This window comes from Capsicum annuum, chromosome 2, assembly GCF_002878395.1.
Source record: "Capsicum annuum cultivar UCD-10X-F1 chromosome 2, UCD10Xv1.1, whole genome shotgun sequence".
NCBI classification, from domain to species: domain Eukaryota; kingdom Viridiplantae; phylum Streptophyta; class Magnoliopsida; order Solanales; family Solanaceae; genus Capsicum; species Capsicum annuum.
In genome coordinates this window covers 144,614,423-144,636,843 of record NC_061112.1, presented here as the reverse complement: position 1 = coordinate 144,636,843, position 22,421 = coordinate 144,614,423, and the positions used below count along the sequence as shown (strand labels likewise).

At 35.5% G+C, this 22,421-nt stretch overlaps 2 protein-coding genes across 3 annotated transcripts; both read left to right on the top strand.

Moving 5' to 3' along the window:
* The first annotated feature begins 9,410 nt into the window (after positions 1–9,410).
* Positions 9,411–13,321, top strand: LOC107860212 (protein CONSERVED IN THE GREEN LINEAGE AND DIATOMS 27, chloroplastic). 2 transcript variants are annotated; one of them, XM_016705487.2, is made up of 8 exons: positions 9,432–9,751; positions 9,935–10,055; positions 10,592–10,744; positions 10,894–10,971; positions 11,554–11,649; positions 12,459–12,494; positions 12,710–12,888; positions 12,961–13,321. In XM_016705487.2, exons 2-8 carry the CDS (start codon positions 9,969–9,971, stop codon positions 13,124–13,126), a joined length of 795 nt encoding a protein of 264 aa, XP_016560973.1. In that variant the 5' UTR covers positions 9,432–9,751; positions 9,935–9,968; the 3' UTR covers positions 13,127–13,321. The 2 variants fall into 2 exon arrangements, with proteins under 2 accessions (XP_016560972.1, XP_016560973.1); XM_016705486.2 differs by having other exon boundaries at positions 9,411–10,055.
* A 5,117-nt stretch (positions 13,322–18,438) lies between these two features.
* LOC107860211 (subtilisin-like protease SBT1.7) lies at positions 18,439–21,387 on the top strand. The gene has a single exon (XM_016705485.2). The coding sequence runs from the start codon at positions 18,934–18,936 to the stop codon at positions 21,244–21,246; it is 2,313 nt and encodes a 770-aa protein (XP_016560971.1). The 5' UTR covers positions 18,439–18,933; the 3' UTR covers positions 21,247–21,387.
* The last annotated feature ends 1,034 nt before the right edge of the window (positions 21,388–22,421 follow it).

Genomic DNA, 22,421 nt, shown 5'->3' with positions numbered 1-22,421 from the left:
CGCCCCCTCCTCCCCCAAGCCCCCTTCGCGGATTGAACAAGAAAGTAAAAAAAAAAAATTATATCTTATTAAGGAAAACTGATGGTTATTTTTTTTCATTTCTTCAATGTGTCTTTTAAAGAAGCCACTAATGGAGTAGAAGATACCGAGAAGTCATTAATTATGGTTTCTCACTCAATTTATATATGAATGATTTTTAAAGAAGCCATTAATGGTGAAGAAGATATGGAGAAGAAGATGATGCCTATTTCCTTTTTTTTTTTTAATTTCTTTATAATGTGTTTTTTTAATTGGTTGGGGGTTTTTATGTTTAATTTTGTTGATTAATTATGCTTTGTCACTCAACTTATATGTGAATGATTTTTTAAGAAGCCATTGATGGAGAGAAGATATGGAGAAGAAGATGATGATTATTTTCTTCTTCTTTTTTTAAAAAATCTTTAATGTAGTTTTTTTAATTGGTTGGAATTGCTTATGTTTAATTTTTTTAATTAAAAATGATTTCTCACTCTTCTTTAGGAGAGTGCATTACACATGCCACGTCACGTCAGCAATTGAGCTAAATAGACACATTTTGTGAAGGAGCCAAGGGTCCAATAAATAGATGGTTTAATTGAGGTGCCTATGCAGAAAAAGTGAAATTGTTAAGGAGTCTGTATATGTGTTTAGCCAAAAAAAAATATACCGTAAAAGATAAAAAATGGTGAAGATGCCAATAATGGTTCTCCACAAACCCACAAGCCACATGTGCATCAAACAACGGCTAGTCACAAGTCATATGTCCATCAAATAACGAGGGCTCATACAACTTTTATTGATGGTATGAGACTCAAAATAAATTTAGCTTAAATCATCGATAAACACTTAAATTTTTTTTGAAAATTCACTTACACTCCTCAACTAAGGCATGTATCTATCAGGTATAAAATTAGAGTCATTAATATGGGCCAGACCTGTTGGACCAGGCCGACCCAGTCTGTAATTTAATAGAGTTAGGCTTCAGTTTTTTTAGTCCATTTTAGAACAAGGCTTTTTAGCTCGGGCCGAATAAACTCGTGGCCCGTGGATCTTGAGCAACGTGGGTTGGGCTAGCCCGTGGGCCGGCCTGTAAGTCAAATACATGCAACGATTTAGATTGCTTATTAGTATTTTTATTTGGTTTGAAGGACAAAAGTTATTTAATTTCTCTATTAAGAGTATTTTTTGGGGTGTTGGAGACTTGATTAACAAGTACTAACACTATGTAATATTGTCTGATAATATTTATGTTTATCAATATTCTAAAATTAAATTATAAAATATTATTTTTTTAAAAGTAGGCTGGCCCATGAGGCCCGCAGCCCACAGAGTAATAGTGTGGGCTTGGTGTTTTTGGGTCCATCATTTTGATGGGCCAGCCCGTCCTGACCCATCAAATTCAAAGCCCGTGTAGGTTAGCCCGAATGGGCTGGGTCGACCCGTATTGACAGCTCTATACTCTCCTTGGACGCGTGAATTGAAGAAAAAAATAATGTTTTATTTTTTTATTAAAAAAGTTATACTTAAATTATTTTATTAATATAATTTTTAATTTAAAAAAAAAAGAAAAAAAAACACCCAACCCCCCGCTCCCCGTTTCATCATCGTCTTCACCCCACCCTCACCCTGCGTCATCACCAAATTTTGCAAAGTTTCAAGAACTTAGACTTGAACAATGAAAAGGTGTTAACATCAAATTATACAAACAAAACACCAGGATTGAAGGCCAAGAACAAAAAGAAACCAATTGGTTTATCAGAATTTGACAAGATAAGAAGACCAGAAGATCACATGAAAGAACAGATCAAATATTGGGCTAGAGCTATGGCATCTTCGTTAAAAATGATTATTTTTTGCAAATTTTACTTTAGGATATAAAGATGATCATTTTACTATCTGATTATAACAGAAACTTTCTTGTGTTTCTGCATCTCATAAGACAAAATTTATGTTAATTACAAGACTTTGTTGCATAAACAAAATATTCATTGTGGGAATAATTTTGTAAAAAGATTTGATGACAGCTCTTTGAAAAGATTTGGTTCTTTTATGCAATTTTTCTTTTCCATCAAAAAAATCTCAAAAATTTACTTAAAAAAAAGAGAGAGGAGTGAAGAAGTGAAAATGGAGAATAGAGGGGAGTGAAGAAGTGAAAATGGAGGGAAGTGAACAAGATGTCTAGTGGGAATGGGGCATGGGAGAGAATGTGGGGTGGTGGGGAGGGTTAAAATAATTTTCTTTTTAATTGTTGCGGAGTAATATGTCTTAAAATAATTTTTGGACCCAGATTGTCATGACCCAACTTTTCAGGTCATGATGGCGCCCACCATAACCCACCAGTAGGCAAGCCAACCTGTAGTCCGGAACGGCTAGTAACAGACTACTTAATAACATAAGAAAAAGAATGCGAAATATATGAGATAAAGATCAATACATAGATGAATCCCAAAACCTGGTGGTATAAGTACAAGAGCTTCTAAACATAATAAGAGTACAAAAGTGATATATCAAAGAGAAATACACTGATTCAACTTACCTCTGAATACAACTTAGAGGCTAGTCTAATACATAGGAGAGAGATAAGTAATACTCCAAACGTCAGGAGCTCACTCTAAATCTCCGAATCAGGGCTACTCCACACGATGCACACATCGACGATGATAACTCATACTATGATCTGCAGGCTGTAGAGGTGTAGTATGAGTACCAAACGAATGGTACTCAGTAGGCAATTGACAACTGAGCTCCAAAGATAAAGTAGATATATACAACATATAAATAGAATGGAAACTACAACCAAGAATCCATAAATCATGTAATAAGTCAATGAGAATAACAAGGGACAACTATCCTATTCATGTCTAAGAGTCTAACATAATAAGACTAAGGAAGTATCAAGGCGAATTGTCTTATTCCAGCTACATTCAATATATGCCAAAGCTATACAGTATATCCCAGGTCAATATACAAATAAAGAGTAAAAGAAAGATATATTGTAATATACAAGGCGAAGGAACGACTATACAATATGAACAACGAAGAAAGGGATATCCGATAGTACCATGACTTCATATAGCTATATATATATATATATATATATATATATATATATATATAAGAGGTCATCTCAACATAACCTACATCATCATGTTTTCATTTTAAGACATTATTATAATGCTATCAGGATTCAATACCAACATAGTCAGGATTTCTAATCCATATGCCTAGACATAGAATAATCGTGCATAGTAATGCAATAATAAGATAGCAAAGGCCGAAGACATACCTTAATCCCAATATTGGATCCATGACCAATTTGTCATAAGCTAGCCATAATAATGATCATAACCATGATAATAACAGTATCAATAACATCGTAAATAACCGGCTACTCCGGACAACCAAACACCTAGCCGAGCCTATGCGTACCCCCACCGCCCCAGACTCGGAAGATTCAATCAATAAACAATAACATAAGACATATTCTTTACCCATATCTATGCAACCGTCTCATACCGACTGATAGACATAGGTGCATACTGGTGATAGGCGATGCGCATGCAGGAATGAATGCAAAATATACCATCAATATCACAATGCATCATAACTGTCTTTATCAGGACCATCATCATCATCATCAACTTACGGCCTCACCGGGTATCAATATCATCTCAATAGTATCCTCCGAACACGAACTGGTTATCAATATTATCACAATATCCTCTGGCCCTTATGGGTATCAATATCATCTCAATAGTATTCTCCAAACTCGAACCGGATATTAATATCATCATAATATCCTCTGACCTTGCTGGGTATCAATATCATCTCAATAGTATCCTCCGAACTCAAACCGAGTATCAATATCATCATAATATCCTCCGACCTTGTCGGGTATCAATATCATCTCAATAGTATCCTTCGAACTCGAACCGAGTATCAATATCATCATAATATCCTCCGACCTTGCCGAATATCAATGTATCATCATAACTCTCGACACATAAATATAGGCATATAATAGGTGCACAGACGTAAGCCGATATACTCATAACCGTAAAGATGTCTAACTTATCAATATATCCCAACTACTCGTTATTAGCTAACCAATACTTATTATTATTAAACCGCTAGTTTGCTAGTCATCACATAACCTCTAGTTATTAGCCTAAACATTATCCTTCACATAATCCTTATTCACGAGATAACAACTAACCACTATTCATTTAATAGTCAACATCTAACATCTAGTCTAGGTTTATCATTAGACCAAAAATTGTCATTTATCACCCATTCATTATTATCAACTATTCATCCTATTTTTGTTAATTATTACTAGACAACACATTACTACTTGTTGCCTAACCATCTGTTATTAAATTACATCATTCATTAACTGACCATCATTAGCTACCATGTTCCAACTAAGCAAGATTCATAAACTAATACATTAGCTTCCTAGCCATCAAGTGCAATAGTTAGCTAATAGACAACTAGTTACCACATAGCTTAATCGTCTAACAAGAAGAAAAACCATGCAATGGTTATGAACGTACCAAACCTATGCATGCCATCACCAGTATTCAATAAATGGAATAATAAGCATCATACCACATCTTTCTCCATCCCATACCGGAGAGATGTGTATACAAACATATACATATTCATAAATCACAATCACATCATTCACAATGATAAACACTTTTTGGATATTTAATCAGTACCATAACACGGCCCTTGGCCCATTAATTTATCCGAAATAATCACAACATCATAATCATGGCCCATATAAAATTCGGCACTCATATCAATAATCATATTTATAAACCATAGCATATCTATAATTATCTCACATATAAGAGACATCTCATATCTAGGAGACATAATATCAATAAGCATATCGTCTCTATTAGACATCTCATATCTATAGGTTATGCATCATGACCAAGAGAAAAATCGTCGCTATAAGCTCAATAATCATAACTAAGAAGAAAATCATCTCTATGGGCCAAATATCGTAACTAAGAGAAAAATGCATCTCTATGGGCAAAATATCATAATTAAGAGAAAAATGCATCTCTATGGGCCAAATATCATAATTCAGAGAAAAATGCATCTCTATGGGCAACATATCATAATTAAGAGAAAAATGCATCTCTATGGGCAAAATATCATAATTAAGAGGAAAATGCATCTCTATGGGCCAAATATCATAATAAAGAGAAAAATGCATCTCTATGAACAAAATATCATAATTAAGAGGAAAATGCATTTCTATGGGCCAATTATCATAATAAAGAGGAAAATGCATCTCTAGGGGCCAAATATCATAATAAAGAGGAGAATGCATCTCTAAGGGCTAAATATCATAATAAAGAGGAGAATGCATCTCTATGAGTCACTAATCATAATCCAACAAAAATCATCACAATTTATCAATTCACCAAGTAATTTCATAAATAAGGCTCATTAGTCTCAACTAGGTCTACTATCTGCAACTAAGCCTACAAGGGCTAACACAAATCTTAGCCTAAGTGGGCCGGATGACCCCACTTCTAATCCATAATTAGACATACTATGCTCCAAACTAGGCTAAGGTATCTAGTTTATCCTCTAGATGTCAAACAAGTCATATTAACGCCTAAGATAGTAACTTTAACTAGAAACAAGGGTACTCAAGTCAACTCTACCAAACTTACGGTTCCAAAACTATCACACTAGCCCAATAAGGCTAAATATACAAATCATCCTTTAAATGCTAAAACCATATTCCGAGCATAACATTATATCATATCCATGCTACAAATTTACCCAAGCTAGGGAGAAGGGAATAGGATTCTACAAGGGTATTAAGTAATTCAACCTACGGGTCAAAGCCCTCATCTAATCCCCAAACTTGTATGTATAATCAATACTAAGTCATTCTATCCAACATCAATCTTAACATTCACATTCACACACAATATATATCATACATCATCCATGAAGAAGAGTAGACAGAAGCCTACCTCAAGGCTAAACTGCAAAATCACACTTCACGCACCATATGCTCGTCTTCACTTCACAATTCCCAAAATGCCATCACACTATCAAAAATATAATCTACTCATCAATACTAGTCTAACGATACCCATATTGCACTATTGTGCTTTAGGTCCAAAAATGACACCAAAAAGTCCAAGTGGGTCCCACGTATGAAAATCATGTTTCTAGGGTCAACCCAACGCTCATCTATCACCAAGGAAGCATAACCCTCAATTGATGGGTGCAAACAAATGAAATTTGGGGATAAATCAAGCCCTAAGCTAAATTGGAGTTTTGGGTCAAGAACAATGAAATTTACCAATAAAGTGATGAAATCTTACCTTAATCCGGATGATAATCATGATAAAAGATGTTTACCAAGCTCCTTAGATACCCACAAGACTCAATTTCGAGTTATCATACCCATTTAGGGTTTTATGTTCTCAAATGTGAAGGAAAAATTCCCAAAATCGCGACCTTGGGTCTATTTATAGACCCCTTCGGCGAACAGACGCGGTACCCCGTGACAACAAAGTCAAAAACTTATTTTTGACCCTCGGGACTCATCCGGGACCCAAAATATATGATCCAATAGTGAAATTTGAGTGTAAACCACAATTCAAATCCATTGGAATCATCCAAACTTCCATACAAGGTTGTTTAGGCAAAAAATGGGGTCCACATATATAGTTTTGATTTTATGACTTTCTGACTAATAGGTCGAAATGAGCTCGGGTGCATTGGGACCCGAACCAAAGATCTACCTAAACTGAAATCGATATTTCAGATATGCTGGCGCAGTAAAAATTTTCATCCGAGATCATTTCGCTGAAATTTTTGATCGGTGGCCATTTGGAACCAACGAAGACTTCTAAACAGGGAGTTGACTCTAAAAACCAAACGAACTGCCCGGTAACCGAATCGTCAGTCCCAGCAAGTCATTAATGACTTGGGGCAGCTATGGAGAAGCTCAAACGGTGAAGATAAGCATAAATATGGAAAATGACCTGAAGGCTCATCACACAGACGACATGTGTTATTATTTAATTGGATATTTAGGATGACCAGCCCACTTTGTATCATGACATTCCTTTTAGAAGAGTGCGCCTTAATTATAGTCATTTTTTTTTAAAATTTATTTGCCATGTGTTTTTTTTTCTTATTGGTCATTTTTGCCACATCAGGCGAGCACATTCTATACCTTTAGCTGATTGACAAAAAAAGGCATCAAATTTCGGTTAAATTAGAGGCTTGATAGGTATATATCTTAGTTGAGGGGTTAAATTGTCAACAAAATAAATCGCTATTATAAATTAAATATTAACATAAATTGTATTGCTCATGCTATTTTTGTGGTTGGTAATATTATGCCATTAATATTCAGAAAGTTAAGATCTATGTCGTGTTTTAAGAAACATTCGTAGTTAATGTAATATTTTTTTCAAATTTTTCTTTGCCGCAGTAATCTCTTGTAATCTACCACTAAGTAAGATTTCAAAAACATTTTTCTACATTTTGATACATATGTTTCTGTAATTCTAACATTTTAAATGCTCAAATGTATTGTGAGAAATCATGCTAATTTTCTATGTATGCCTCTCTTTAGTTTTTGGGCTTTTTACTCTTAAGTTGGTCCTTTTGTTCTAATTGGTTGTTGATTAAGGAGATTAGAACTGAGAAACTAACTATTGCTTGGGAGAACTTTGATCGAGGAAATCGAAGGTCCACTATATTGAGTTTGAAACTCTTCAATTTGAAATTTAAGGAGCTTAGAACCAAGGAAACAATTACTGGTTGATAGGATTTGAAATCCGTAATTTCAAACTTGTAATTTTGATGTTCGATTCGAAATATATAGATGTTACAAAACTTTATTTTTTAGTACCTTCAGGAAGTTCATACTAAATTTGGTCACATTTGGAGCTGATTTGGTGTGCTTGAGATCGAACGCTGGGCTGAAAACATTGTTGGCTGGGCATATTATAACTGCAATAGTATATTATAATAATATGTAGATGTGTAACAGCATATATTGATTTCGGTAAAGTTATATTCATCGATAGTTGGAATAATAATCAAAATTTCAATGATCTATCCTCTAAATTCTTGGCCTTTTTAGTATATTAGCTACGTTTTTGTAACACCCCACAGGAGAGATGCTGGGTATATAAGTAAACAGGTCTTTCATGCGTTTTAAAGTTGTGTGAGTCTAGGTTCAGAACCAACAATATCATTGGTTCAGAATGGACAATATCATTAGAGGGCTGAGCCGTTACAATTGGTATCAGAAACAGGCTTTCACAACAAATATGCATCTTTGGAATAGTATACTGCATATGCATACTCAGGAGCGTTTTTTTTTTTTTTTTTGGGAAAAATATTTTTAGGCAAGTGACCAAGGAAAATCTTAGAAGTGCAAAAAAAATGTCGTTTTAGGATATGTTTGGTATGATGGAAAATGTTTTCTGAAAAATGTTTTTCAATTTTCCCTTGTTTGGTTGTAATGAAATGTTGGGAAAATATTTTCCACAACAACTCATTTTCCTCCATTTGATGGAAAATGACTTCACTCATGGGTCAAGGGAAGTCATTTTTCAGAAAATGAAAAATGAGACTTATGACCCCACCCCCATCCCTTTTCCCCACCCCAATAACACTCATATTTACATGACTCAAAAAATTTACATTTTTCAAAAATTTACATTACTCAAAAATATTTTTTACTGTGCTTTGCTTCAATTTTTCACTACTTGAAATGAAAAAAAGTAAAACCCGATTTTTTTTTCATTTTCAATGTTCGTTGAATGTATTGTTATTTCCATATTCATAGAGAAAAACTTACCTATGCTACTCTTGTTAATTGAATATTTCATCTTGTCATCAATGTAACTTATTTCACGAAGTTGAATAAGCTTGTCGTTCCGTTATATTTCTATTGATTGTAATATCTTGAGATTGTCCTGACAAAATGTTGAAAATTGTCTCCTATATTTGTTAATTAATAGTTGCTTAAATTTAGTGATTGTAGTATTTTAAAATTCGATATTGATATTATTTATTATGGTTAAATTATTTCTTACAAATTATTGACTTGTTAGAAGCACTGATATATCAGTTAACAGTTAGTAGTATTTTCTAAAAAATATTTTTTCACTCACCAATCAAATATTAAAAAATATTCTCTACTCACCAATCAAACACCATAAAATATTTTTAATTCACCAACCAAACATGAAAAAATAAGTAGAAAATCAACTTATTTTCGAGGAAAACATTTTCGATGAAAAATATTCTCCATCATACCAAACACACCCTTAGTGTTGAGAGAACACAAAAGAACCCGTGGAACAGTGAGAAATGAACGCAGCAGTGTCGTGTAAAGATGATCATTCCTCGTTGCAACACAAGTTAACCACGAATTTGCCTTGTATACCACAAAAAATGTTTCACATTTAGGGTCTATAATTCAAGATAATCCTGTGTAGGAGCCACATAACTGGACCACAAAGTTCCCAACTGGTGGTTAAACACAACACAATCCAAAAGTGTAGCCCTCAGTTGGCTGATTCTAATTGGACGAAAATAAGAAATTATAAAGACAGTCATATTTTGGCAAAAGATAACAGAGAACATTCAACTAGGGATCTATTTTCCATCACGTATAATGCATGGTCTTCAAGATTTTTTAAAAAAATTCCTGCAATAACAGGTTCTATCTAGCTACTTTTTTTTTTTTTCTTTCTTTCTGAATTCTATGGTTGCAAGAGAATTCAGAAATGCTGAGGCTAAATTTATGTAGTTCCGTTGTTCCTAGTCCGATAGAAGTCAAAGAAATTGGCAGAAGCTGCCATTCATGGATCATTTTAACCAACAAAGCGACGATTCTATGTAGGAGGAACATTAGTGTCAAAGCCCTGAAAGACGGGATGAATGGTGGCACTAATGGCAGTGGATTAGGTGGTCGTAGTTGGGACCCTGGATTGGAAATTGAGGTGCCATTTGAACAAAGGCCGGTATGTATCAGTTATTAAGCTCCCAATTCCTTTGATTCATCCCTCACCTCACTCATTTGATCCAATTGGCAGGAATCAATAGAAAAGGCTTATCTTTCGTCACATAGTATGAAATTTTCTTTTGCTCTTCTCCCCGCACATGCCACTTGCAGACTAGTACAGATTAATTGCCCACATACACTGATACTACAAAGATTCTTTTATGATATCCGAATCATTTAACTTGTGATGGGACTTTTTCTTTAGCTTAATCGTAGAGATCATTTTGTAAGTACCTTATGATTGCGTGTCTTTTCCATTGTTAGTGCATAAAACTTAAACTTGTTTTCAGAAGGCCACGACACTCGCACAGGTGAGACATGCCATTATATGATAAAGCTTCTACTGCAGTCTGCCGGTTATAGCATTATTGAAATCAAACTGACTCATACCTTTGACATGGTTTTAACTTCTGAAGTTTCTTAGGGATAGGGAACTTGATATGGAAATGAGTGAAAGGTTTAAAGTATTGACTGATCTAATGCCTTTTTTACTAGGTGAATGAGTACTCATCTCTGAAAGATGAAACTTTATACTCTTGGGCAGAATTGGGTCCAGGGGGATTCTTCTTACGTCTTGGTGGACTTTGGTTAGTCACTTTCACAGTTTTGGGAGTGCCTATTGCTGCTGCAAGCTTCAATCCGTCAAAGGTAAATTGTAAATTTGTGCAAGTTCTCTCAAGTGTTTTTTTAGTTTTATTTCTAAGACAAACACAGAAGAAAACAATCCACTCAGTCGCTACAATATTTTATAGCAACTCCGCTCGTACATTGACATTCAAATTTTCACAATCCTGCAGGATCCCTTAAGATTTCTCCTGGCAGCAAGTTCAGGGACCCTCTTTATTGTTGCACTGATTGTCCTGAGAATTTATCTGGTAAAGTTCTTTAATTGCAAAGCTTGGTCAAATCTTCAGACTTTATCCACAGTATGAGAAGAAGAATAAGTAATTTCTTCATTTTTGAGGGACTTGTATTGATGTATCTCTACAATTGTGCGCATGTGTGGCTGCCAAGCTAAAAATTTCTACAAATAATGTACACTTGATTTACTAAATCATCCCAAAATGTGCCACTTTGACTTGAAGTCCATCCAGATGTGCACAAAATGTAGTTGCTAGGGGTCAAAGCTTGAGATTCTACCTTTCAGTTAGCACTTACCAGTAACTTTTATTACCATCCCCTTTTTACAATTTTTTTTCTGTCCTCTTGGTATCAGTTTCCCTTGTAAATCATCTTGAAAACATAAAAGTAGAGAAATGTATTGATGACTTAATGATTTTGGTGAATATAAGACACCAATTTATAAGTGTCAAATATTTGTCCAATGTGGAACAATATCTTAACTTGAAAACTTAATTCTTCTAATAGTCTGACATTCACACAATGACCATAATACATTGGGTAGCTTCACTCTTCTAATGCTCTAACATTCTAATACCTAGCATTGACCATAACAGGGATGGAGCTATGTTGGAGATAGACTTTTATCAGCAGTTATACCTTATGAAGAGACCGGATGGTATGATGGACAGATGTGGGTGAAGCCCCCCGAGGTTAGTGGGTCTTTCCTTTGGATACATAATTTACAGAGTTTGTTCTCTTTACTTCGTTCATGATTATGAAGACTACAGAGTTAGCAGCAAGGGGAGAAATAGAGTAACAAAACTTAGGCAACTCATTGTTCAACTCTGTCCAATATAACTTCTTAGCCTTTTTCTTACTCCGATTCACTTTCTATGGAGGTTTATCTTTTATATTTTGTATATCTCAGTATTACTTCATATCACACTTAAAGAGAGAGGTCTAACTTGAATTATAATGCACAAAAGATGATTTCTTTAATGAACCACGTCCAATTTCAGAAAGGATCAATAAATCAAACAACAACAACAACGTACTCAAGGTGATCCCATAGGGTGTACTTAGACCTTACCCCTACCTTGTATGAGATGGAGATATTTTCAATGGATTTTGAAGTATCCCTTGACAAGAATTGATTCACGTATTAGATAAGAGAAAGACCTCAACACCAAAATGACTAACAGTGAGGTGAATACGGTCCAATATATGTTAAAAAGGAGTGGGACGTAAGAGCTATATGTGAAAGCAGTGAGCTTTACTTCCTTCTCTTAGCCGAATCAGTCTTTGCATACAACATTATACTCTTTTCTTCTTAGCACAACCATCCATGCCAAAGTTTTCAATAAAAATGGCTCTTCATGGTATAGAAATTTAGTTAACTTACTGTGAAACTTTGAGCAATAGATATTCAAGAAAGTACACTAAAACTACCAGCAGTTCTTGAAAAACTTATCTGAAACGTTGTTGCACATATGACATTTAATGTGATTATTCCTTGCAGATCCTAGCTCGTGATAGGCTGCTCGGTTCGTATAAGGTACTGTGTTGATGCTATTGCTTTATGTTATTGCACTTCTACACTATGAGTTTTTTAGTGATCATTTAATTGACTATAAACCACGTGGAACAGCTTGGTAAAATGTAGATTTTCACCTTGATCTATAAAACTCATCAGCAGGTTACATCATATTCTAAATGACACAGATTAGATCTTTGCAATCATGAGAAACCTGAAGGAATTTATTTATCTAGGTGAAACCAGTCATAAAAATGCTGAAGCAAACGCTGGTTGGAACAGGGGCTTTGCTAGTTGCAGCAGTCACATTATTCATATTTGCAACACCAGTAGAAGATTTTATCCGCGATACTTTCACAACAAAAGAGAACTCATTGAGTTCCACCTCAACAAACAGCACAAAACTAGCCCTCAGGTATTCCATTCAAAACTTTAGAAGTATATCTGAAAATTCATGAGCTTAGGTTGTTTTGCTATACAATCAAAGGAAAGAAGAACTGTTAAGCTTGCCACTGGAAGTCAAGGAGGACGATGATCTGGCACAAGCTGCTGCTGAAGCAGCTAATGGAAGGCCAGTTTACTGCAGAGATAGGTATTATCGTGCATTGGCCGGTGGACAGTACTGCAAATGGGAAGACCTACTTATAAAATAAGAGGACAAGTGAAGAAAGCTATAATTAAATTCTGTGATTGCTCAAAAGATCAGTACAATTGAGCCTGCTCTTATAACTTTAGAGAAGAAATTTTGATGTTTTACGCATAAGATAATCTGTATGTAAAGAACAAAAGAAAGAGAATCATAACCAGAAATTGGATATATCAAGTGAACATCCATCATCTTATCAAAAGGCCTCTGTGTGATATTGCAATGACACTGCTCTCTGAGTGTCAGGATCAGCAGCAAAGGATTACATAGTATTTACAGTATTGTTAACGATTAAAAACTTGACGATTTACGAATAATGTTCACTGAATGGACGTGATATCAATTTCTTTAATCCTGAAATCTAATCACTACCATTCTAGCTTGATTCAAGCCAAGATTTGTTATTTTCAACTTAAAGAGTACTACTCTTCTTTGCCAATTCACAGAGGTATTGCCAGTTTTTGTTAGTCCATCTCTCTATAGTGGGAGGACTATGAGAAAGGCACTACTGGATAAACTTTGGCAAAACAGACAGTAGGCAAAAGCTCTTTCACGAAACACTACTAGAATTGCTATTCATGTATGATAAAGGGCCTATACTTCTAAAAAGGCTTTTATGCACAGACGGATCCAAAGAATTTAATTTAGTGCATACTGAATATGTTTTTTTAGCTACAAGGTAAAATTGTTCTGCATATTAATAAAGTTGTCGAGAATATGCTATAATCAATTACAGCAGTAGTACTGTGAAAAAGTGTGTATATTTGTCACTTGGTAGTGTAAAATATTATTACGATGCATGAAGTAACCTGTGACCATGCAGGGTTTGGGTGTAATATATGCAGTCTAGCCTGATGTAACTAATTGGTTTCATAGTTCGAATTCATAACTTATAGTTTACACAAAATAAATTTACTTTTAGTTCGAAGTTTTCCTTGAAAAGTAAAGCATGGCTGCTGATATGTTATCACATATCAGTATATATAACTTAAATGTATATCGAAGTATCACGAAAATGTCTACCTTCACAAGCTAGGATGAAGGATGAGGCTGCGCCACTCTCTCTGAACCCCACAAAGTATGTTGTTGTGGTAATGGAAATAACTGTCTACTGTTGGGGAAGGCTACATCTACTGCATGATTGTTCATGTTGATGGTTGGCATTTGTGGTGTATTATTATGTCCTCATATGCTAACCACTTGCAAATGGTGGGATATGGTCCGATATGCCCATGCGAGATGGGCAACATAAAGTTCCCAAGTAGGAAATCAGTAGTAGTAATGATTAAAATCATACGCGTATTTTGATCACTGCCTGAATACCAATGCACCTAGCTAGTCCATACGCAGCCAATAACGACTTTGACAGATATCACATACTTCCTATTATGGAACACGTATGTTTTAGTTTTCGTCACTTCAACACTTGTACTTTGCAGCTATACCATACTTTCTGTTTCCTCATTTCAATAATTTGGAACTACGTACAATAAGGCATATAAATCAATTTCATTATTGCATGCATGGGGTCCTTATATAATCAGATCTATATTACATTCACTGATGATAGTAGTGTGGAAGAGTTTCACTATTAGTGTAGTTTCATCATAATTTGCAGGTCTCCTAATGATCACGTTTGTTAGTTGTTAAAAGTTACATCGTCTAATAAGTTCTAAATTATCGATGCTATTTGTGCATACAACTATTAACTCCTTGTAATCAGACTTGGAATTAGTTTCGTCATCAGTAACTTGAACCACATATAAGTAATTGAAAATTTATCAAAAATATATGTTTACACCAAGTTCATTTATCCTATTGATGGAAACAAATAGTGAAGAGTTCACACACCTCCTAATTAATATTGAAATTGAAATGCCAAATGCACCTCTGTTCAGGATACCACTAGGTCAGGGACTCAATTTCTCCAAATATCCAGAGTTTTTCTTACCATTAATTTCGTACTTCATTTTGTTCTCCCTCTATTATTATTATTATTATTTGGTTGCTTTGAATAGACTTTTGCTCTCCCAATTTGCATGTCCTTGGACACAAGATTGGATCTGAAAATTAATTCGACAGCCTGTAGGTACTAAAATTTTAAAGGGAGATGTGAAGTTAATAGTTACTCAAACCGGTGAACAAACGGAGACAGGAAAGAGAAACCTAAAAACAATAATCAGGTTGAGACCATAACATGTGGCAGTTGAAACAAAAGGCTCTGTCACTTTTCTGGTCCAACCAATACGTGGAAATTTTAACTCAATATTATCTTTTTTAAGGCTTTTTGGGTGGCATGCATAAATCAAAGACTTCACATTGAATCTCAATGTGTATGTTAGCTTAAATCATAAATCACATAGTACTAACTAGCTGCTCAAGGTAATTAGCAAGTTATTACTCTATATTAAATGCTCACGACACAAGTACTGGGACTTAAATTTTGCCAGGGAAATAATAAAGCAAACTCCAGAAAATATATTCATCATTTATCTTATGGTACCACCGACATGCAGTATTATATTTCCTTATTTTTTTGACTATACTAGAGAAGAATTAAGGCACACATGATTTATGTCTTACAGCTCAAATATTGGTCCTAACACTATTTTTTTCACGGGTGGGGGTGGGGGGCTTTGAAAATATCAGGAAATATTTGCCATTATATAGAAAAGTATGTATCCAGTACAAAATATCTCCACTTAAAAAATCAACAGTTGGACCAGCAAAAATTAAATTCACATGAAATATATGCTCATCAACTCATTGCCAATCTGGCAACACCATAAATCCATAAGTAAATGAAATTCCAAATGACAGTGTTATTTACTTATTTACAACTCAAAATGCCTATAATATATTATGGTTTACATAATGTTCGATATACCTTGTTGCTGCCCAACACCATAAGGACAATCCAACATGCATGCTCATTGTGCCTTACACGTAGTTTTTTCCTAATTTGAAAGAAGGAAGAAAATTGAAGATTACTTGAACATTTGTAATAGCTACGTTTAATATCATCATATGTCTATAATTTTTGCCAGCCAGTGAAACTGCAATTGGATTAAGCTTTTTCTTGCTTGTTCCATATCAGAATCTTAACTAAAAACAAAACGTAAAGCTTCTGATTTGCTTATTTTATGGAAAAAAGGTACATCTTTCTTTTCAAAATTATTTTATTATGTTCCAATGCTACTAGAAAAGTTAGTGTCAAACATTACAAGTAACCGATAGATCATTGACTAGACATGACCAGGGGCGGATCTAGGTGATTCATCCAAACAAGTGACAGACGTAGAATATTCATTTAGGGGGTTTGAAAAAATAAACATGCTAATAGTGTTGGCGAATGAGCGAAAAATTTACCATAAAGGTGGAATTTTCTTATATTTAATCACATCGAGTCTTTTGCCATGACTCACGAGCAAACATAAATGTTAGTTTGAAAGTGATTAAGGGGTTGTTTGGTTGTTGGCTAAGAAGGTGTATATAAGCTCGCTCATATATGATTCGATTCGCTCATATTTAATCTGACCGCTCATTTGCATAACACTATTAGCATGCCTACTTTTTTTGATTAATCCTTAGATGGATATCTTGCTTCTGCAGCTGGACATGACTCTGTCTATGGCTTACTAAAATGGCTCTAATGTGGACTGCAAAAGTGTAGTTATGATAAAATCCAGAAATGGATAAGAAAAACTGATGGTCAAATTAAAGTAAGAATCACATTTTAGAATTAGCACAAACTGACATCTTTATTTTGTATTGTTATTATCATCAGCCCTCTATTTCATGCTTAATAGAAAACTAATTTTGGGACAGGGGGTTCACGTGTTTCTATTGTCTTTTACCCCCTACACAAAATACAATAAAACAGTCTTGTTTGTAATCGATAATTAGGAGTATCTACCATTAAACAATGTTGATTTGTTTAGTACTAGAGCCCCACCCTAAGTTGAACCTTGTCTGTTCTTGTTTGAATAGAGGGACTACCTAAAATATTGTTTTTCAAGTTTATGTGCACTGATAATCATATACTCCTTTTGTTGATGAACTTTAACTAACATTTAAAATATATATATTTTTTAATTATATTAACATGAGAAGGATGTCCGCATATAAACTCTTTCATATAGTTTTTAAATATTTAAAAATCAAATTTTAAAGATTCATGAATTAATCTAATTCAGATTAATTTTAAAGATTAATCAAATTGACTCGAAGCGAAACATGAAAAATAAGATTATTTCTATACTATCGGAATATCTTTTTTATCATAACAAATATGATTTTAAAATTGGGAAGATAAAATAGATAACATACTAAATCTTAATGAGTACATGTATATAACTTAAACCAGAAAAACAAACCATCGATCTATAGCTCTAAATTGGGATTTGGGACATCTGAATTAATTCTCGAAAGGTGGGATTTCGACGTCTTAACAACACAACCATCTACCCTTTTTTGCACACAAATAAATGTTTCTCCTAACACTTAACAATCACTCTATTTCTGTATGGACCCGTGAACCACTATTGTTCAGTAACGGTGAAGATTTTTTCACTTTTTTTATCTTTATTTATTGTAATTGGAAGTTGGAAATCTTTAAGATCTCCTTGGTGTGGTGAAGTCTACAGCATTTATTAATCTGACGATTTAAATTGGACTGTCGCTTTGAGCAATGAATTTCACTACCAACTGAATCTGTAAAAAAGAGATACTAGTAAGGAAATGAAATGAGAGGTACCACTCAAGATTGAAAATTGTGGTGGAACGTTATGCATGTTTTCGTTTTTAATCAAAGATTTCGGATTACCTTAAAGTGTGAATTTCTGAAGCGTCTTCAAATTAGTCACGAGTCTTAAACGGCTATCGAATATGGGGTAAGATAAAAAATACTTATCTATAAGTAAAGATAACAAAGTACTTATCACTCTTTCACAATCTTTGCGATAAATCTTAAACCAAACTAGTGGCTATTTGGATGGGCAACTTAGAAGAATTTTGGAATTGTGTTTCTTTTCTGACCTTTCTTGTGCAAATGAGCAAACGGTTAAGTGGAAGGTGAAAAAGAGGTTAGCACTGACTACTAAAAGATAAAAAGAAGTGGATCACAAGAAGGAAGATAACGTGATGGAAGTAGAATAACGCATTACCAATTTGTACTCTTTTATTGACTACTTACGTTAAGAAATGTGATTCTTGTGAGGGTCCTCCTTCTTTTCCTCTTCCCCTTCTTTAATCTTTATTTCATTTACTCCGTTTTAATTTTGCTTGTCTTACTTACCTTTTTTAGAAAATTCTTTAATTATAACAACAACAGACCCAGTGTATTCCCACAAAGTGAGATCTCGGGAGGGTAAACCACTACCTTCGAAGAAGCAGAGAGGCTGTTTACGATAGACCCTCGGCTCAGAATAGTACACAAGGTCGTAGTGAAACATGATGCAGGATAGAAAAATCTTTAATTATAAATTTAAATGATATAAGACCACAAGAATCAAAAGTGTTCTTTATTTTCTTAAACTTCGGGTCAAAATCAAAACTGAAGAAACAAATTGAAATCGAGTGAAGTATCATTTTATATTATCAGTTGTTATGCTAGGCTGGATCTTTCCAATCTTTTTTTGTTTGAAACCAATCATTCATAAGAAGAAAATAATATCAATCTCTCCACCAGCAGCCCCACTTCAATACTCTTCACACTCCATGTAACTGCTATAGTCACTCTGCTTAGCTCTATTTTATTTTCCTATATATATTACCTGAAGTTTCTCATTGCTTGTTCATCCATTCCCTTTGTTAATGCAGTCCAAGGGAATGAGTGTAAAAACACACAAAATAATCAAAATGTCTAAATACCTAGTTCTAGTTTTTGTACTTCTGTGCCTATGCAACATGTCTGTGGCAATGGAGATTAAGAAAACTTACATCATTCATATGGCTAAATCCCAAATGCCAGCAACCTTTGATGATCATACTCACTGGTATGACTCGTCCCTCAAATCAGTCTCCGAATCAGCAGAGATGCTGTATGTTTATAAAAATGTTGTCAATGGTTTTTCAGCAAGGCTTACAGCTCAAGAAGCTGAATCCTTGGAGTCCCAACCTGGGATTCTCTCTGTTTTGCCTGAGTTGAAATATGAACTTCATACTACTCGAACGCCTTCTTTTCTCGGTCTTGAAAAAAGTGCTGATTTCTTCCCTGAATCGGATGCTATGGGTGATGTTATCGTTGGAGTACTCGATACAGGAGTGTGGCCGGAAAGAAAGAGCTTTGACGACACTGGCTTTGGACCTATTCCTGCTTCGTGGAAAGGTCAGTGTGAGTCAGGCACCAATTTCAGTTCCGCCAAGTGTAACAGAAAGCTTGTTGGAGCGAGGTACTTTTCTAGGGGTTATGAGACTACTCTCGGTCCAATTGATGAATCAGAAGAGTCCAAATCTCCGAGGGACGATGATGGACATGGAACACACACTGCTTCTACAGCAGCAGGTTCAATCGTTCAGGGCGCTAACCTTCTTGGTTATGCTTCTGGAACTGCCCGTGGAATGGCTAACCGTGCCAGAGTTGCCGTGTACAAAGTTTGCTGGGAGGGGGGATGTTTCAGCTCCGACATATTAGCAGCTATGGACAAAGCAATTGATGATAACGTTGATGTGCTTTCGTTATCACTTGGTGGAGGCACATCGGATTACTACAAAGACAGCGTTGCAATAGGAGCATTTGCTGCTATGGAGAAGGGTATTTTGGTTTCTTGCTCTGCTGGAAATGGAGGTCCTGGTCCATTCAGTTTGTCCAACGTTGCACCTTGGATCACCACCGTCGGTGCTGGAACGTTAGACCGTGATTTTCCAGCTTATGTAAGCCTTGGCAATGGTAAAAACTTCTCTGGAGTTTCACTGTACGCGGGTGATTCATTACCTAATAAGATGCTTCCCTTTGTGTATGCTGGTAATGCTAGCAACGTAACCAATGGAAATCTCTGTATGACGGGTACCTTAATTCCTGAGAAAGTTAAAGGCAAAATTGTGCTATGTGACAGAGGGATTAATGCTAGAGTCCAAAAGGGCTCTGTGGTAAAAGCAGCTGGTGGAGCCGGCATGATTTTGGCTAACACCGACGCAAATGGGGAGGAGCTAGTGGCTGACGCCCATTTACTTCCAGCGACGGCGGTGGGTCAGAAAACAGGCGACGCAATCAAGAAGTATTTAACCTCAGATCCTAATCCAACGGCCACGATTCTTTTTGGAGGAACAAAGGTAGGAGTCGAACCGTCACCGGTAGTTGCAGCGTTCAGTTCCAGAGGCCCAAATTCAATCACCCCGGAGATACTTAAACCGGATATCATCGCGCCCGGTGTTAACATTTTAGCAGGTTGGACCGGAGCAGTCGGTCCGACCGGGTTGGAAGAGGACGATAGACGGGTCGAGTTCAACATTATCTCGGGCACATCCATGTCGTGTCCACACGTGAGCGGCTTAGCGGCTTTGCTTAAAGGAGCTCACCCTGAATGGAGCCCTGCCGCCATTCGTTCCGCGCTCATGACCACCGCTTACACTGCCTACAAAAACGGCGAAGCACTACTAGACATCGCCACTGGAAAACCATCTACACCGTTCGATCACGGTGCCGGGCACGTGGATCCCATTTCTGCAGCCAATCCAGGACTGATTTATGACATAAACGCAGATGACTACCTCAATTTCATCTGCGCATTGAAATACACTCCATCACAAATCAACACCTTAGCAAGAAGAAACTTCACATGTGATTCAAGCAAAAAGTACAGCGTCGCAGATCTGAATTACCCTTCATTTGCTGTTTCATTCCCGGCAGCAGGAAGTGACGGTTCAAATACAATCAAATACAGCCGGACGCTGACAAATGTTGGACCGGCTGGAACATACAAAGTTACTGTTTCTTCGACAAGTAGTTCGGTGAAGATTATAGTTGAGCCCGAAACATTGAGTTTCACTCGGATGAATGAGAAGAAATCGTATACAGTTTCTTTCACAGCTCCATCGATGTCCTCAACTACGAATGTATTCGGTAGAATTGAGTGGTCAGACGGGAAGCATGTGGTTAGTAGTCCAGTGGCAATTTCTCAGACATGAATTGTATGAAGACATAGCCATAGCTGCTGTTTATTTAATGTAAGTTCATGTTTTTCTGCTTTTAAGTTTCATTTCAGCACAAAAGTTGGAAGCTGGCTCCAAATGTATTTATGGATAACATGAAAAAAACATTTGCCTCTACAGTTTCTTGCTCATTGTATAGTGTTGCTTCATACCAAGTATTATAAGAATTTCTGATAGTGAACTGTACCTACATACATCTCTATGTGATTTCATTTTAACTGTATCTCATATTCTCCTCATGATGTTCAACCAAAGACCACTTAATTATCAAATAAAGTAGAGAGGGTGCTTATCGAGCATGTCAATGAGTCGAGATGTGAGTTCAATTTCTGTTATGTCTAGTCTAAGTATGTATCTATGCTATTACGTTAGAGCTAATAAACTTATTCTGATCTAGTATACGTCCACTCATGTTAGTTCGCGCTTACTCATAAAGTTGGGATCTCCAGAAAGTTTACTGTCTTCTCCTCTCTTGCTTCAGTTTGAGGTGATGGGTAAAGATATTGAATTTGATTCATCCATAGCTATTAATCTATTATGAATATTGTTAAAACAATGCTGCTAGTGGTACACTAGCACATGTTTTCACACATTAATGCTCCAGAGGAATGATTGATCTGTCAAAATAATGGTTACTATGCATTGGGTTAGGTCTCTGAGCATTGGTCAATGCTTAATAGACCATTGAAAAAACTGGCATTCTTTGTTGGCTATTGATGGATGATGTTTATCAACTTTGATAGGTACTTCTGCTATCATGTCATGCGTTGGGTACACAATGAGTAAGCAATCATTAATTTCAGTATTAATTGCCTTTCCCATTCCATAGGATGATGATTGACATATGACATCTTCACTATTGTTAGTATGGTTGAAATTGTACTAAACCATTTGCAAATTAAGGTATATTACGTATAAAGACAGACTTAACTTCACGTAGAATAACATGGCCGGTGTAGTCTCACAAATATGGATCATAGAAGATGTAACTTCATGTATATAAGTTATTTTCAAAACAAGACCAAAATTATACTACAAGAAGGCAGAAATTTGTGCCAGAACCAAATGCAGTATTCATGACGCAGTAGCATGATGATCAAAGTGCAAATTGTCTGGAAGAGAAACTACCAACACTGAAACTGGACATAATG